The sequence below is a fragment of the Hyperolius riggenbachi genome, chromosome 12, assembly GCF_040937935.1.
Source record: "Hyperolius riggenbachi isolate aHypRig1 chromosome 12, aHypRig1.pri, whole genome shotgun sequence".
NCBI classification, from domain to species: domain Eukaryota; kingdom Metazoa; phylum Chordata; class Amphibia; order Anura; family Hyperoliidae; genus Hyperolius; species Hyperolius riggenbachi.
The window spans coordinates 95,431,424-95,449,616 of record NC_090657.1 but is presented as its reverse complement, the minus strand read 5'-3'; the positions used below and the strand labels follow the sequence as shown (position 1 = coordinate 95,449,616).

At 45.1% G+C, this 18,193-nt stretch overlaps 1 protein-coding gene across 2 annotated transcripts in view; it reads right to left on the bottom strand.

Annotated features, from left to right (window-relative positions):
* Positions 1–2,862: 2,862 nt before the first annotated feature.
* Positions 2,863–18,193, bottom strand: part of LOC137542462 (bactericidal permeability-increasing protein-like) — a 49,792-nt gene continuing 34,461 nt past the window's right edge. The window contains exons 10-12 of one of the 2 annotated variants that reach the window (XM_068264390.1): positions 9,295–9,358; positions 3,552–3,628; positions 2,863–3,162 (exon numbers count right to left, since the gene is read on the bottom strand). In XM_068264390.1, coding sequence (XP_068120491.1) covers positions 3,124–3,162; positions 3,552–3,628; positions 9,295–9,358 — 180 coding nt within the window. In that variant the 3' untranslated portion in view covers positions 2,863–3,123. Of the gene's footprint in view, positions 3,163–3,551; positions 3,629–9,294; positions 9,359–18,193 lie in introns of those variants that run through there. The other variant, XM_068264391.1, reaches the window with a different exon arrangement.

Sequence of the window (18,193 nt, the reverse complement as noted above, 5' to 3'; positions counted from 1 at the left end):
TATAACCAGTCACAACAGGCGGCAATCATTAAAGGTGTAGTAACATGTATAGGTATTACAGGGGTTTAAAAGGGGTTAATAGGCCACATAGGAGTTCAAACTTAACCAAAGGGTGGAAAAACACTTTATTTTTATTGTGACCTTTTTAAACTTTTTTTTTGCCTAACTTTATTGAATTACTCCTGCTATTTGTAATCGTAGCTATCATTCACTGTTAAAGCAGACTATGCTCGTGCATGTGCAGGAGCGCACCCGTAGCAGTGAATGGCGGGTTTTAATCAGCAGATGTAGATTCTACATCTAGAAGCACACCAGGGGACTTTTTTGGACACAGAATCTATGTCCAACATCCCTTCAGCGGATATTAGCTACTCACAAATGGCACCCTGACAAACTCCAGCTACAGCAGCATCTCAACGAGGATGACCAATGGGCAAAACAAAAATTGGAACAGGACCCTCAGTTTACGCAGAAGATTTTGTTCAGTGATGAGGCAAACTTTTATTTGAATGATGAAGTTAACAAACAAAACCACCGCTATTGGTCTGACACTAACCCACATTGGATAGATCACTCCAAGTCTGTTGGAACAAAAAAAATTGATGGTATGGTGTGGTATATGGGGTACAAAGATAGAGGGGCTATTCTTCACCAATGGAAACCTCAAGGCCACTGGATATGCGAAGTTGCTAAATGATGATGTGTTTCCCTTTTTATGCACTGAAGCTTGCAAGTTCCCTGAGTTTACTGAAGCTTGCAAGTTCCCTGAGTTTTTCCAGCAAGATGGTGCACCATCACATTATGGGTGTCAGGTCCGAGCATTCCTAGATGAACAGTTTCCTGGAAAGTGGATTGGTCGCGCGGGCCAGTTGAATGGCCCCCAAGGTCTCCCGGTCTGACCCCCTTAGACTTTTATATTTGGAGTCATCTGAAGGCAATTGTCTATGCTGTGAAGATACGAGATGTGCAGCACCTGAAACTACGGAGCCTGGAAGCCTGTGCTAGCATTTCTCCTGCGGTGTTGCTATCAGTGTGTGGAGCACAAGCACACCATTGTTTTTCGTGAAATTCCCAATAAGTTTGATGTGTCACATGACCCTCTTCCTATTGAAAAAACAAAAGTTGGATTCAACATGGCCCCCATGGTCACCATCCATCTTGAAAAGTTTTCCCCCTCACATATACTAATATGCCACAAACAGGAAGGTAATATCACCAACCATTCCCATTTTATTAAGGTGTATCCATATAAATGTCTCACCCTGTATGTATGTATATATATATATATATATATATATATATATATATATATATATATATATATATATATACACAGTATATATACATATACAGTGTATATATATATACACACACACACACCCAGGTATGAGATCGGGACCAGGAGTGGATAAGGAGCAAGGAGGGAATGAGCAATCAGCCAGTCCACTGGTTCTGCGGCGTCACCCCGCTTTGTCAAGACCGAGACCCTGAGTCTGGATACCTGTACTGAGGCACCCATACCTGATTACCTATATTGGGGCACCACCCATACCTGGCTACATATACTGGAGCACCACCCATAACTGGCTACCTATACTTGTGTAAGCGGTATATAAAATTCACTGAAATCAAAACGTGGACAGTACAATACATCTGTTATACAAGTAGAATAAGTAGTTATCTACTTATAATTTTTTTTTTCCTGGCATAGTATGGCTGACTCTGCTGCTTTAGCTCACGCTAATGTAATAAGCGCAGTAAGAACAATTAACTTGCGCTGTTTCAGCACAGTAAATTTGATGAATCAAGCCCATTATGAGATAGGCATGTACAGTGCCATGCATACAAATAACTAGGCCTTTTTTTCTTTCTCTGCTTCAAAGAGCTAACATGTAGGTATGCAAGTTTCTCTCTAGTCATGACCTAGTCTGTATCATAACCCTCACTGATAAGGAATTACAGCCACAAAGTGCTCTCCTGGCACCGGATTTCAACCTTTTTAATTTTCTCATGACAAATGCCACAATTTTAAAAAACACAGCAAAATACATTTTTTGGCTTGTCCTGAATGAAATCACATATGCCATATTTCATCACTAGTTGGGAATGTAGCCTACCATTATCGCCAGCCTGTGCGCCGGTAGTGAATGGATGCGATCACTAAGGAGCACATTCTGAGGACCCCAGTGCTGTACAGATGCATCGCTAGGCAACACCACAGAAATGCATCTGTACAGTGTTGAGTCCCTGAACTGTCACCCTGGTGATCGCATCTGATCGCTATGAGCAGCAGCCATTACAAGTGTGCATGAATTTTAAGGTAAAGTATAAGTGTCACAAGGGGTTAATTGGTTAGGTACATGTTATCACTTCACTACAAGGAAGATGAAAAATTTTATTTTGACACTTTAATACTTTTTTTCCTCCAAGTTTTCAGGAATGATTGCATACGCTAATGAATGGGTGCACAAGCACATGTACACGCAAGTGCATGAACGGTGTGACGGGCGGGGGAAAGAATGAGCGTACAACAGTGATTTTTAGTACAGGGCGTGAATTTCAGGTCCTGGACAGCATGGTAGTCCAAATTAGGATGTGAAATGGCCAATTTTACCACCACCATGTAGTATGAGAGCTTACCTACACCATCTGTTCATAATATTCAAAGACTATTGACTCACACTATGTGGATGTCGTAAACTAAATTTGGATGCGTGAATTATTATTATTATTTATTTATAAAGTGCCAACATATTCCGTGATGCTGAGTAGGAAAACAAACAAGGGGTACATAATGATACAGACGATGATATACAAAATGATACAGACAATGATATACATCAAATAAGGACACTGGTACAAAATACAGAACTGGTGATTACAATGACAGATGTAACATGATGCATAAAATGTATAACAGAGTTCAAGCTATACAATTAACAACAAAATGCAAGACACAAAAGGGTGAGAATCAATAAACCTTTAGTTCTAGAATTGACGGTAGCTTACTGATACTGTATAATGCACACTGATTGGGTTTTGAGTTATGACGATGATGTTGTTGTTGTAGAACTTCCTCCAACGTGCAGCATAAGACCCCTACTACAGTATAGGTAATGGGATTCATTCATGGCTAATATCAGCTCCCAAAAGAAGGTAGTGCTGGAAAAGAAGTAGGAAAAATACATAGTAAAAATAATGTTAGTGTCACGATCCACATCTGCTGGTGACTTTATGGACTCCCTGCATGAACTGCATTGAACTGCAACTGAATTTGTTCCTTGCATTTGTTAATAAATTACCTTATTCATTTATTCCTGGCTTGAACTCTCAGTTTTTCCGCATTAGTGACATTTCCTGCATTATTGCATCCTGTGCATTGCCCATGTTGTTTCATGTGCAATGCATAAATGCAATCCTTACAGTTAGGATCAAAATGGATCAAAAATATTCTGCACTTCTTTCAAAGATATACACGAGATATTAATGAAATATAATAAAAAAAAATTAACTGATAGTTATGTGCACTTCATAGTAAATTATTGACTAACCTGATATTGCGTCAGCGTAATGTTTTCCAATTCTACACCATCCAGTAGGGGTAGGGGTAAGCCCTTACTTAGGATATCTAGATAAATGGGAGAAACAGAATTATTGCTAAATGCTCCAGTATAGTGACCGGTAATACGATTAACTGGGAATTAGAATATAGTTTAGGTATCCCTGCTGTCAGCCCTCTGCCCTCTTTATATTGATATACTAAAGCTGAAGAACAATAGAGGACCTACAACTCATTCCAGCAGAAATCTCGAAAAAAAACACACACAATCTCTTAGTTTATTCATCTCACTGCTTACATGGTATGCTTTGGGCTTGATTCACTAAACCGTGATAACTCATAGCACGGCCGCGCTAGCGTTTTCGCGTTTTTGTGTGCAATCGCAAATCTTCATGCTCGAAAATTCACGATTGCACGCGACAACGCTAGCGGGCCATGCTTTGAGTTATCACGGTTTAGTGAAGCAAGCCCTTTTGTGAAGAAGCGCAGAAGAGCCGCCGCCATGAGTCAGCGGCAGGCGCTCTTTCCGCGCACGGCGGGGCAGAGCACGGGGAGGCAGCCACCTCCACTCAGTCTGAGGCGGCTGTCCCCGTGCAGGGCATGGCAAAGCGCGGAATAACAGAGTGGTGCTGGTGTGGCTGGGACACATAGTCCCTCTAGGTTTAGAGTGACGCGCGCGCGCACTCAGGTAGGGAAAATATTACGGCCAGAAATGAGTCAGCTGACCAGGCTGGTCAGCTGACTCTGGCTCCACTCCTCATTGGTCCAGCACTTGGGGAGGTGCTGGAGGGATACCTGTGTGTGTATATATACTGCCAGCTGTTCAGTTGCTGGTTGTCTGGCGTTGCGAACACATACGTGGGAGCACTCAGACCTGTAGTCAGATCCTTAAGTGTGCCGGGACCAGCTGGAGCTGTAATCCTACACTTAGCTAGATTCTGTTGATAGCTAAAGTACTAGTTTGATTGTGATTATCTGTTATGACTTTTTGCCTGCCTGACTATCCTCCTGACCCTGATCTTGTACCTCGATATTTCTGATACACTGTTGCCGAACCTCGGCTCGTCCTTAGACTCTGCTTCTGCCTCCTGATCTTGTACCTCGATATTTCTGATACCCTGTTGCCGAACCCTGCCTGTACCTAGACTCCGCCTCTGCCTTCTGAATCTGTACTTTATCTGTCCGTGTGTTTACGACCTGGCTTGTCCGACCTCGAGAACCGACCTTACTATTGGAGGCGGTTCCCCGTCCTGTTAGTGACACTTCCTCCTGAGTGTCACTTTCAGACAATCCTTCCTACTCTCGACCTGACTCCTCCCGCCTTGGAGAGTTCAGGTCTTCGGAAGGAATCCGTGCAGTACTCCTTACTGCGCTGAGGCCTAGTCCTCTAAGTGTTATTGTTGCACCTAACACTACACTCTACTCAGGTGAACAGAGGTTAGCTGGTATATCGGATTATCGGTGATACTGCAGACCACTTATAATCTGGTATATATCTGTATTCCCAGTGATACTGCAGATCACCAGTAATCAGATCCTCTCCGTGCTTCACCGATCGTTACACCTTTGCATGAAGATTTATTTGGCTAAAATCCTGTCTTGACGTTTTCATCACATGATCAGAAGGTGCTGTAAGATTTCAGGCTCTGTGAGTGTGGCTGCCGTTGATATTTGGATTGCATCATCTTCACTATTCAGACTTTAAGGGTGACAGCACAGTTAGATTTTGTCTAAGAAGATTGCAGCCCATAGCACAGGTAGTCATTGGTGCAGGAATTGGTAAGCATCTGTGCTTCTTAACACGTATTTAACCAGTGGTGTAGAAATAGGGGATACAGAGGTTGTGATCGCATCGGGGCCCTTCAGCCGCACTATTAGCGCTATATTTGTCCTGTGCCGGTAATACTTACTTCTATAGATAGAGAGACAATGAAACAATAAAAATGTAAAAAAAAAAAATAGATCTAACTTTAACCACTTGAGGACCAGACTAGACACCAGGCAATTTTTTACAATGTAGCACTTCACAACTTAAACGGTTTATTGCTCAATCATACAACTTAGCACCTAAATTAATTTGACCCCCTTTTCTTTTTACAAATAGAGCTTTCTTTTGGTGGTCTCTGATTGCTGCTGCAAGATCCTTTTGGCCCTCTCCAAGTCCTGATGTGGCTGACTTTTCCCATCAGCATGATCATATTTTGTCATGAAGTGGCTGGAGGGCGCCAGCCCTGCACTATAGCACAGTGCTGTACACATGTTTTTTGTTTTCATTTTTTCTTGTAATGAAAGGCCTGCCAGCATCGATCGTGGGCTGGCAGGGTGATCTCTGTACCCTGCTATGTGCAGTGCAGGGAACATGCGCTCAAGCGACCGCTCGTTCCCTGCATATCTCGCCTCTCGCGAGATGATGCCAGTTGGCATGACGGAGGAACAAGGAAGCCACTCTACAGTCGGCGTGAGGCAGTCGCAGAATGGTTACAGTGGAACAGCAATGAAAATAATAAAGTGAACCAAATTGCTTATTTTATTTTTAAAATATTTATTTATAAATGATTTAGTCAGTGTTTGTCCATTGTAAAATCTTTACTTACCTCTGATTTACATTCTGAAGGCAACATCTTAAGTCCTGTTAAGTGATCTCTGCGGAATGTTTGTTTACTGGGATCTCTAAAGCCTGTAGACAATATACTTGGTCTCCCAGAATGCTCTGGTAGAGGGGGGAGTTATTCTACATAGCTAAACATCACTGGAATGGCAGGGTTACATACCCTTATGCAGCTATGTATAGATATAAAAAGTGTTTCTGATGAAGAAATCAGGATACCGTATTTTCTGCCATATAAGATGCACTTTTTCACCTCCAAAAATGGTGAGAAAAGTCCCTGCGTCTTATACGGCAAAGGCAGGGAATCCCCAACTTCTAAACGCCCGCCGATACGAACTGCTGCCACATCGGGGATTTCCTGCCTGTGTGCAGCCTCCTGTCTCCTCATGTCTCCTCCACCACGTCTCCCTCATGTGTCTGCTGTGTGCACAGTTCCCCCCGCGTGTTGTCTGCCCCCGGGTGTTTAGCGGCAGCTGCTTAACTCATCCGTCATGCTGGCGGGGACTGCAGACCTCCGTCTTATGTGTGTGGCTTCCTCTAGTGCCGGGCTTCTAATGATGACGCCCCATTAGAAACCCTGCACTAGAGGGAACCGCACACAGAAGACGACGGTCTGCAGTTCCCGCAAGCATGGCGGATGAGGTCAGCAGCTGCCGCTAAACACTTGGGGGGGGGGCAGACAACGCGTGGGGGGAGCCGTGCACACATTGAACACATGGAGGAGACATAGTGGGGAAGACAGGACAAAGCATGGGGGTGACAGGAGGAAACATGGAAGAGGCAGTAGGAGTTATGGGGGAGACAAGAGGGTGCATGGGGAGACGTGAGGGAGACAGTAGGATGCATGGGGGAGACAGGAGGAGACATGAGGGGGACTGGAGAAGACATGGGGGTGACAGGAGGATGCATAGGGAGACCGGAGGAGGCATGGGGGAGACAGGAGGACGCATGAGGGAGACATGGGGGTGACAGGAGGACGCATGAGAGAGACAGGAGGAGTTATGGGCATAGGCAAACGCAGGGGGGATTACAGCTGCCCAGAATTCCCCCTCATACCAGGGCTGGTGCAGTGTCTTGGAACCGGCACAAATTGAGACACCAGAAAATCTGCAGGCATCCTGCAGCTCACGACACTGCCCCCTTTCTTTCACTGCTACAGTTGACTTTGGATGGATCAGCAGTGTGTGTACAGAGTATGGGGCGGCAGTGTGTATAAAGAGCATGGAGCAGCAGCTGTGTACAGAGCATGGAGCAGCTCTGGGGAACTTAACAGAGCCAGGTATGAGCACAGCCCTGTGCCCTGCTGTGTGAATGCTTCACTTTCCTCTTTATTACCAATGTTGGCTGTCCTCTTTATTATCTGTATCCAAACTGCTCCTGATTAATCCCTTTGTCAATCGGGAGTAGACTGGACATGTCAGAAATAATTGTCAGATCCTGTCAGACTGAAAATTGCATTATGTGTACCCAGCATGATGTCCTACAATTTTATTATACCGTATGGTGCGTGGCTGAGAGAGACCTTTCAGGATTCCTCCCCTTGAAAATCCTGGGTTTTCCCCTGATGGGGGTAACAGGAGGAGACATGGGGGACACAGGAGTAGACATGGGGGTGACAGAATGCATGGGGAGACAGGACGCATGGGACAGACATGGAGGACACATGGGGCAGACATGGGGGATATAGGAGGACACATGGAGCATACCATTTGAGGGATAACATGTACAAGATGCTCCTGGAAAGTGGAGGTACCAGGTTTAGTTTATTTTTTTTATTCTCTGATTTTTGCCCTCTAAACCTAGATGTGTCTTATATTCCGGAGCATCTTACACGGCGGCAAATACGGTAATTAACGTAAAAGTTGGTAATCATGGGCCATTTGCCTCGTCACCATCAAGATTTTTGTCAAGGACATTTTGGTACCATAGAATTTAGCAGAAAAGGATTAAGATGAAATGGGGCCTTAGGCAAGACACCATTTTTTTGCCCACCGCTGACTTTTTTAGTTAGATTTAGTGGGGGCTAGCCTCCACCAGGCACTTAGACTCTTTCCAGGCCCTAGACAGTTGCCTAGGTTTGCCTTTTGGATGATTCCGCTCTGACATTTAGCCATTATACCACCGGAGACAGCAGCTGCTAGAGATGGTCAATGTTACTATTTCAGTTTTCATGCAAATCCTATGCATTATGGAGGTGAGCCAGTCAAATACATTTGCCGCTCATTTTTATTGGCCTCGTTCCAAGCAGTGGTGCTCATATTTGGGTATCCAAATTACCCAGATAATCTGAACTTTTTCCAGTATCCGAACTTTGGATTGGATTCCAGATATCTGTGTAAATCCGAATAGCACTGTCCGAGCAAACTCGGATTTTCATGTGAAAATAACATGGTTGACTTGGCTTCACTTTCTTCAGAAACCTGCTAGATTTCATGTTTGCTTGCATGAGCTCACTGGCTCCAGCCTGCTGATCACCTGACATCTAACTGCTAAACAGCAACTAGTACAACTGCCATCTTCATGTTTGCTATTTCCCTGCATCAGTGTTTTACTACAGCTAACATCTAGAAATATGCCTGAAGAAGGGGACTAGATCCCAGAAAGCTTGCATTATTTAAATTTATCGGTTAGCCATTAAAAGGTATTACTTTTAAAAGACTTTGTTTTTTTCTACCTACATACACATGTGAAAATCCGAAATCCGGGCGGATAGTTAGTTAAGATATCCGAGCAGAGGCCTTCAATGGCTAAAATCCCTTTCGGAGGCATTCAGTCCGAGAGAAAGAGAGAGAGAGAGAGATTTTTTTACCCTCCAAAACGTTTTGGAATCATTTTAAAGGCCACTTCCGGTTTTCTATCTGGATATCCGAATCCGACCGGATATCTGGGTATCCGGATCCGAATTCAGTTCGGATTTTGAAAAGGGGTATCCGAGCAGCACTGGTTCCAAGTAGCATACGATTTGCATTCAAGTCTGTATTGTTAGGATTTTGATGACAAGCTCCGGTCGTCACCATTAGCAAAGTTACCAAGAGCCACATTTGTATAGTGTTTTGGGGAGGTGGGGAAAAGCCCTAGTGCCTGGAAAATATGAAAATGTGGGAGGAGCTAAGGAAAGTAAACATACCATTGACTTTGGGAAGCATGGTCACCGAGAGGAAGAGGTTCATTGCGCACTCTACAAAAGTCATCTGCAATATAATAAGCCAGATTATTGCTGCTTCTTAGCCATATCACAGCCATCATCACAAATAAACATAACATTGGTTTGGTAGGCACATATCAATGTACGAAGTGTTGTTTCATGCAAGCTATCAACAGGAATGGCAGATCAATACCACTAATTGTGTGTCCAAAACCTTGTACACACTTTGAGTTTCATATATCAAGTAAAGCTGCGCTTATGGAAAAATGGTCACAAATATTGCATGGAGCGCACTAAAAAAAACAATACTGTAGATTGTCCCTAAAAAGTCACTTTTAAAAGATTAGAAGTGCTCAATGGCTGAAATCAAGGAGAAATTCAAACAGTCACCATCCAGTACTTTGAAGTATATCCAACTGAATGTCCCAGGACTCTAGAAGATTTCTTCAATAATCAGCCAACATGTCATAAAAAGGAAACAGAAAAGGGCACATAGCGTAATCCAATTAGCACAAGCGTTGCCCGTCACCACTCCAGAGTGAACACACCACTGTGCTGCAGAGCCGGGACAAGGTCCTCCAGCGCCCAAGGCTGAGACACCAAAGTGCGCCCCTCCATCCCTCCACCCCAGCCGTCACACACTGATTGCTATTAGACTAAGAGGCACCCCAGGGCCCCCAACACCTTAATCTCTAGATATCTGGCTTGTAGTCACTTCCATGTATCTCCTTTTCTTATTTCTTTCTGCTTCAAACACAATTAGGAATGACAGCTGAATGAATTGTGCGCCCCCTCCTACACTGCGCCCTGAGGCTGGAGCCTCTCCAGCCTATGCCTCGGCCCGGCCCTGCTGTGCTGGGACACACTCCCACCTATATGCCCGCACTCACCCAATCAGCCTCCAATAGATCCGGAGGTAGGGCTATACGGCATGAACAGGGGACAAGGCAAGGATCAGACCAACACGACCAGATTCTAAAACTCAAAAGAGCGCCAAATAGTGTAAAATCATTTAATGGAATAAGGATAAAAAAGTATCAAACTCACAAGCATAGGTGGTCAACAAGCATGTATACACATATGCCAATGCAGTCCCGGGTAGCCGCTCACACACACGCTGCCTCAGACCTTCCCGTCTTGCGACTTCCTGATTGTGCCGGTCATGTGACGTAGCTCCACCCTATGCATTTCGTCATGAAAATGACTCATCAGGGGCTCACGTCACTCCAGCAGCACCGGCTCATATATTCCCTTAGTCAAACCCTCCCCCCTGCTTAACCCCGCCTAAAATTAAAATAAGGTCCTCTGCAAACCTGTGTCTCAGCGCTCACACTTCTATACAGATCAAAACTAAAAACATAGAATATATGATTTGCAAGCAATTGAGCACCATATACCTATACTTGACGAATAATACTATTGCATACCCCGCAGACAGTACTACCGCACAAACCTTCATTAAAACTAAAATCGCACTATATCTCATTACTGTCTATCAGGCATGTAGATTGATCCAAGCTGGAGGTGCACTCACTATCTCATTAGACACATCACGAATGCCGCGACGGCGATTGTACCGATATGCGCCGCAACAATATACACAGCTAATCACGGCGAATGCATTAGTGGAACACACCACAAATGTTGCGACGGCAATTGCATCGGTTGCGACAGCAATTGCATCGGCATGCTTCGGTATGCGCCGATCTTGCACATTTACACCAATGTACGCAACCAATCGCGGCCGATCCGTTAGTAAGTGGGTGCACGCGCACCAACACACATTGCATGGGCATACAACCCACCCTCTATGTCGCCAAGACGGTCACCATCCTCAGTCGATCCACATCCCTCTATCATGCCCGATTTAACTCCCAACCATAAAAGAAATCTCATATTAATTAATTATTCGAAATAAAACAGTTAATATCTATATCCACATTTAAACCTGTTGGACTGGATGTGTCTAAATTAAAAATCCACCTGGTTTCTTTTTTTGATAGCTCCCTGACCCTGTTGCACCCCCTCCAGTCGGGCACCAATTTCTCGACTGCGCAAAAGTGCATCACGGCCGGATTACAATGATGATTCTGTTTAAAATGAAAGGAGACACTATGCTGCTCAAACCCCTTTTTTATGTTGTTGATGTGTTTCCCAATCCTCTCTTTCAGAGGTCTGGTGGTGCGGCCCACATACTGCAGGCCGCAAGTATATAGTATATATAAGTTAGTATATAGTGACCCTTAGTGGGGTGGGTTCTATTACTCACAGAATAGGCCAATATATAGATAGCTATTTACAACCGATCGTTCCCCAGTTGCCTCATGTGTTATTGGATACCAAGCACACCGTACAGCTGTTGGAGGAACTGAAGATCGAGGGTGACATTCTGCTGGCTAAGGCGGATGTAGGGTCACTATATACTAATATACCCCATGACAACGGAATTGAAGCTGCGAGAACATTTTTACATGCATTAGTGGAACACACCACAAATGTTGCGACGGCAATTGCATCGGTATGCGCCGATCTTGCGCATTCACACCAATGTACGCAACCAATTGTGGCCTATCCGTTAGTAAGTGGATGCACGCGCACCAACACACATTGCATGGGCATACAACCCTCCCTCTATGTCGCCAAGACAGTCACCATTCACAGTCGATCCACATCCTTTTATCATGCCCAATTTAACTCCCAACCATAAAAGAAATCTCATATTAATTAATTATTCGAAATAAAACAGTTAATATCCAGATCCACATTTAAACCTGTTGGACTGGATGTGTCAAAATTAAAAATCCACCTGGTTTCTTTTTTGATAGCTCCCTGACCCTGTTGCACCCCCTCCAGTCGGGCACCAATTTCTCGACTGCGCAAAAGTGCATCACGGCCGGATTACAATGATGTTTCTGTTTAAAATGAAGGGAGACACTATGCTGCTCAAACCCCTTTTTTATGTTATTGATGTGTTCCCCAATCCTCTCTTTCAGAGGTCTGGTGGTGCGGCCCACATACTGCAGGCCGCAAGTATATAGTATATACAGTATAAGTTAGTATATAGTGACCCTTAGCGGGGTGGGTTCTATTACTCACAGAATAGGCCAATATATAGATAGCTATTTACAACCGATCGTTCCCCAGTTGCCTCATGTGTTATTGGATACCAAGCACACCGTACAGCTGTTGGAGGAACTGAAGATCGAGGGTGACATTCTGCTGGCTACGGCGGATGTAGGGTCACTATATACTAATATACCCCATGACGACAGAATTGAAGCTGCGAGAATTTTTTTACATCGGTTGTGTGATATGCGTGGTGTCCAAATGGAGTTTGTTTTATCATTACTCGATTTTTCCCTTAAGCGGAATTATTTTTTGCACAAGCAGCAGTTCTTTAAACAGGTGTATGTCTGTGCGATGGGGGCGTCTTATGCCCCAAGCCTAGCGAATATATGGCCCTCTGGGAGGAAGAGGCTCTGAGGAGAGGAGGGTCAAGGGTCGTATTTTGGAAAAGGTATATTGACGACCTCTTGATCTGCTGGAGGGGTGATGAGGTAAGTTTCCAAGCGTTCATTGTCGAGATTAATAGTATCAAGGAAAATATTCAATTGATTGCAGAGTGTGATACTAGGTCCATACATTTTTTGGCTCTTATTATCACAAGGGAGGGAGAGGGTTTCTCCATGAGATGCTTTTTTAAACCTACAGATCGGAATGCCTATATTGATGTAACGAGTTGCCACCACCCACAGTGGCTTAAGGGTGTTCCAAAAGGTCAATTCACCGGAGTCCGCAGAAATTGTTCCGATCTGCGGGATTATTTCCTGCAGTCGGACATTCTGAAAACTAAATTTGTGGAAAAAGGGTACAATGAGCCCTGGTTAGATGAAATACAAAGAGAAGTGGGTGAAAAGGATAGGGGCCCTCCTCCAAACAAAGAAGAGAGAAGTGTGTGATGATCTTAAGCCTTTTTCGTTTTTAAGTGATTTTTCTGCAGATTACAGGTTGGTGGAGAAAATTTTCCATAAACATTGGAACATTCTGCAGAGTGATCACATGTTAAAGGGAATTTTACCCTCCAGGCCCAACTTTATCTATTGCCGAGCCCCAACCTTAAAAAAATCGGATTGCACCAAGTTGTGTGGCCCCCCTGGAAAGAATTCAGTCAATGGGTTGGCAGTCACCAGGTTTTTTCCCCTGTAGGGGCTTTAAATGTTGTAGAGAGGCCAATGCCCATAGACCAGGGCCGGATTACCAACCAGGCAACAAAAGCAGTCGCTTGGGGCCCCATTCAGAGTCAAAGGGGCCCCATCAGCACCTAAACCAGCCCTCGCCATCCTGTCAGCGGTGGCTGGATAGTATAATGGTTAAAGGGACTCTGAGCAGTGCAGTAACTATGGAAAGATGCATATCATTTTAAAGCTCACCCTATGCCTTTTAGTTTTCGCTATTTTCGCGATTGAAATCGCGGCCACAGGACGACTTTTCTCCAGTCGGCAGCTCGATTCAGCACAATGCAATGAAATATAAGGAACCCAGGGGGATATAATTACAAACATCATGCTGGTAGGTGTGAGGATGTAATTAATTCGTTGTGGGTATGCTTAAAGGCATACCCACAGGCACTGCTCGGAGTCCCTTTAAGGGCTCTGCCTCTGACACAGGAGACCAGGGTTCGAATCTCGGCTCTGCCTGTTCAGTAAGCCAGCACCTATTCAGTAGGAGACCTTAGGCAAGTCTCTCTAACACTGCTACTGCCTATAGGGCACGTCCTAGTGGCTGCAGCTCTGGCGCTTTGAGTCCGCCAGGAGAAAAGCACAATATAAATGTTATTTGTCTTGTCTTGTCAAATGATGCCGTGCGCTGCTGATTGTCTTCAGAGCCAGGCTCTCCTCCTAGATCCCCCTCCTGCTACTGTGCGCTCTGCTGCTGCCCACTCCTCCCTCCCTTCCCACAGAGAACCACAGCTGCAGCAAGAATGATAGCAACAGATGGCAAATGCTCACTCACCTATCCATGATCCAAGCGATAGAGATCCCGTCATCTGAAACCCATCTGTCTCTTCTACAGTGCAGCCGCTCGCTCTGAACTTCCTGATTCTCAGATCAGACAGGAAGTAGTAATAGTAGTAGTAACAGAACGGCAGCACTCTAGAGGAGACAGATGGGCTCCGGATGACGGGACCTCTATTGCTTGGATCGCAATAAGTGAATGTGAGTCATCTGGTGCTGTCCTTCTCCTCCGCTGCGGCTGCCTTCTCTGCTGGACTATCATATTCACTGGGATGGAGGCTGCATGGTGGCTGTCTAGTTTGGGAGGAAATCGGTTGTTCGGTGGTGGGGGTGGTTATGTAATTCTGTCTGGGGAACGGCTTCCGGTTTGGCGGTGTCCAGAGCTTTCTGCTATTGCCAGGCTGGAGATGCAGGGGGAAAGTGCAGCTGCTGTGATATCTGGCGCCCTCTTCACAGGGGTGCCCCAGTCCCTGAGTGCAAATATCCCAGCCATTCATCTCTCACTCTGCATTTTGCCGCTGCTATTCCCTGCATTGTGCACCCACAGAGGAAAGCGGGCTGTTGCCCATAGCAACCAGTAGCTCGGCTGCCCCGGTGTGTGCAGCATGTTGCTGTGCAGCTGCATCTTCTGATTCTATTACGACATGATGGGGGGCCCAAATCAGTTACTTTGCTTAGGGCCCCATTTAGCCTTAATCCGGCTCTGCCATAGACAGGACAATATAGTATCAACTTCCACTGATAATTTGTTTAAGATTAGACAGTTTATTCCACTGATAAGGTGTTTAAAATTAGACAGTTTTTATGTTGCAATACAGCCTTCGTCGTTTATGTGATCTGGTGTGATTGAGGGTGGGTTGTATGCCCATGCAATGTGTGTTGGTGAGCGTGCACCCACTTACTAACGGATTGGTTGCGTACATTGGTGTGAATGCGCAAGATCGGCGCATGCCGATGCAATTGCCGTCGCAACCGATGCAATTGCCGTCGCAACATTTGTGGTGTGTTCCACTAATGCATTCGCCGTGATTAGCTGCATATATTGTTGCGGCGCATATCGGTATGATCGCCGTCGCAGCATTAGTGATGTGTCTAATGAGATAGTGAGTGCACCTCCAGCTTGGATCAATCTACATGCCTGATAGACGGTAATGAGATATAGTGCGATTTTAGTTTTAATGAAGGTTTGTGCGGTAGTACTGTCTGCGGGGTATGCATGCAATAGTATTATTCGTCAAGTATAGGTATATGGTGCTCAATTGCTTGCAAATCATATGTTCTATGTTTTTAGTTTTGATCTGTATAGAAGGGTGAGCAGTGAGACACAGGTTTGCAGAGGACCTTATTTTAATTTTAGGCGGGGTTAAGCAGGGGGGAGGGTTTGACTAAGGGAATATATGAACCGGTGCCGCTGGAGTGACGTGAGCCCCTGATGAGTCATTTTCATGACGAAATGCATAGGGCGGAGCTACGTCACATGACCGGCACAATCAGGAAGTCGCAAGACGGGAAGGTCTGAGGCAGCGTGTGTGTGAGCGGCTACCCGGGACTGCATTGGCATATGTGTATACATGCTTGTTGTTTTATCCTTATTCCATTAAATGATTTTACACTATTTGGCGCTCTTTTGAGGTTTAGAATCTGGTCGTGTTGGTCTGATCCTTGCCTTGTCCCCTGTTCATGCCGTATAGCCCTACCTCCGGATCTATTGGAGGCTGATTGGGTGAGTGCGGGCACATAGGGGGGAGTGTGTCCCAGCACAGTGGTGTGTTCACTCTGGAGTGGTGACGGGCAACGCTTGTGCTAATTGGATTACGCTATGTGCCCTTTTCTGTTTCCTTTTTATGATATGTTGGCTGATTATTGAAGAAATCTTCTAGAGTCCTGGGACATTCAGTTGGATATACTTCAAAGTACTGGATAGTGACTGTTTGAATTTCTCCTTGATTTCAGCCATTGAGCGCTTCTAATCTTTTAAAAGACACTTTGAGTTTCGACTGACTACTTCCATGTAGTATAAGAACTTACCTACACAATTTGTTTAGTATTCAAAATCTTCAAAAAACATCCTATATGACAACCTTGAACAACCTTATCTCAACCTCACTCTGTGCGCTTCGGTTAAAGACTTCCCCACCAATAGAATGCAACCATCCAAGCTTGGCAGCTGCTCCTGGGTGCTTACTGTCCCTGATCCTGTTCTCCCTGTATGCAGACAGATTCACCTTATCTGCTGATTCTGTCAAGGTCATCAAATTTGCAGATGGCACCACAATCCTTGGCCTCATTGGCAGAGACGGAGAGCACGCATACCAAAAGGTGATTGAACGCATTTGCAAATTGTGCAAGGACAACCAAGTCGTACTCAGCGCAGCAAAACTGTTGAATTGACAGTGGACTTCAGATTGCCCCCTCCCACGCTCAACCCAGTCTCCATCCAAGGCACCAACGTCTCCAGGGTGTTGAGCGTTCGGTTTCTGGGTGCTACAATCACCAATGATTTGAAGTCGGTAGACAACACCTCCAAGGTCTAGAAGAAGGCTCAGCAGAGGTTGTTCTTGCTGGGGCAACTGAGGACGTTTGCGATGCTGCAGGAACTGATGACTAGCTTCTACACTGCTACCATTTGAGCCTATCTTCTGCTCCTCCATTGTTATCTGGCATGTTGGCGCTACTGCAAGCGACAAGCTAAAGCTCCAGAGAGCAATCAACACTGCGGAGAGGATCATCTGGTCACCCTTACCACCTCTGGACCTCTTACACACTTAGGGCAAACAAGATATGGAATGACCCCAGCAGTCGCTACTTCAACCACATCCCATCAGGCCACCGCTACAGAACCATCCCCACCAACACTTCCAGGCAAAATCCCCTAGTCTTGCATCAGTGTCTAAATTATGTTTGTAATATTTTTTGTTTTTTCTTTCTATACTTCAGATTGTGTCTAAATGCCTGTTATAACAGTTTTCCATGCGATGTGTACTACAAAAAAATTATGGGTGCGACATCCATCATTCTCAGTGAATAAAGCTGATTCTGATTCTATGTGATACTGTGGGCAAGTTTTCCTTGTGCAATTTTATTTGAGCTTTCTGCATTCAATGTTCTGTGCAATTTGTTTTGCTTTTTTTTATTATGGCAAACCACAATTGCAACGAGCCTGGTATGCGAGTAAAAAAGACGTGTCCAATCAGGTGTTTCTGACATTATTGTCAGATCTGACAAGACTAGCTGCATGCTTGTTTCTGGAGTTATTCAGACACTACTGCAGCCGGATCAGCAGGGCTGCTAGGCAACTGATATAGTTTAAAAGAAAATAAATACGGCAGCCTCCATATTCTTCTCACTTCAGTTGTCCTTTAAGACGCAGAAACCGCAATAAATTTAAATGTGAATGTGTGTAAAAAAATAAAAATGCCTTTCCTTAGATGTGCGTTGGTGCATTGTTTCTCGCTGTGTGGCAAAATGCATGAGCTTATCATGTATGCGCCCTAAGTGTGCTGAAATATCACGCAAAAGAAATAAAATAACATTGTCTAAAATAAATTGGCCTGGAGCACTTGCCGGCCACTAGTTAAATTGATAGTAAAAAGGTTAAACCAAGTTACTTGCAATCAGGCCCGGCCCTAGACTTTTTGCCGCCCCAGGCAAGCTTTAAGCAAACCACCCCCCCCCCCCCCTCGCCTGGGTCCCCCTTCCTCCGCTCCCCTCCAGCTTTAAAAAGTTGCGTGGCTGGCTGCAGCTGTAAGAGGCAACGGGCGGGGATCACTCACCTCTTCCTCGTTCCAGCCTAGCCTGCGCTCCACTGACGTCACTTCCTGCTACGCCGCAGGAAGTGACGTCAGTGGAGCGCATGCTGGAACGAG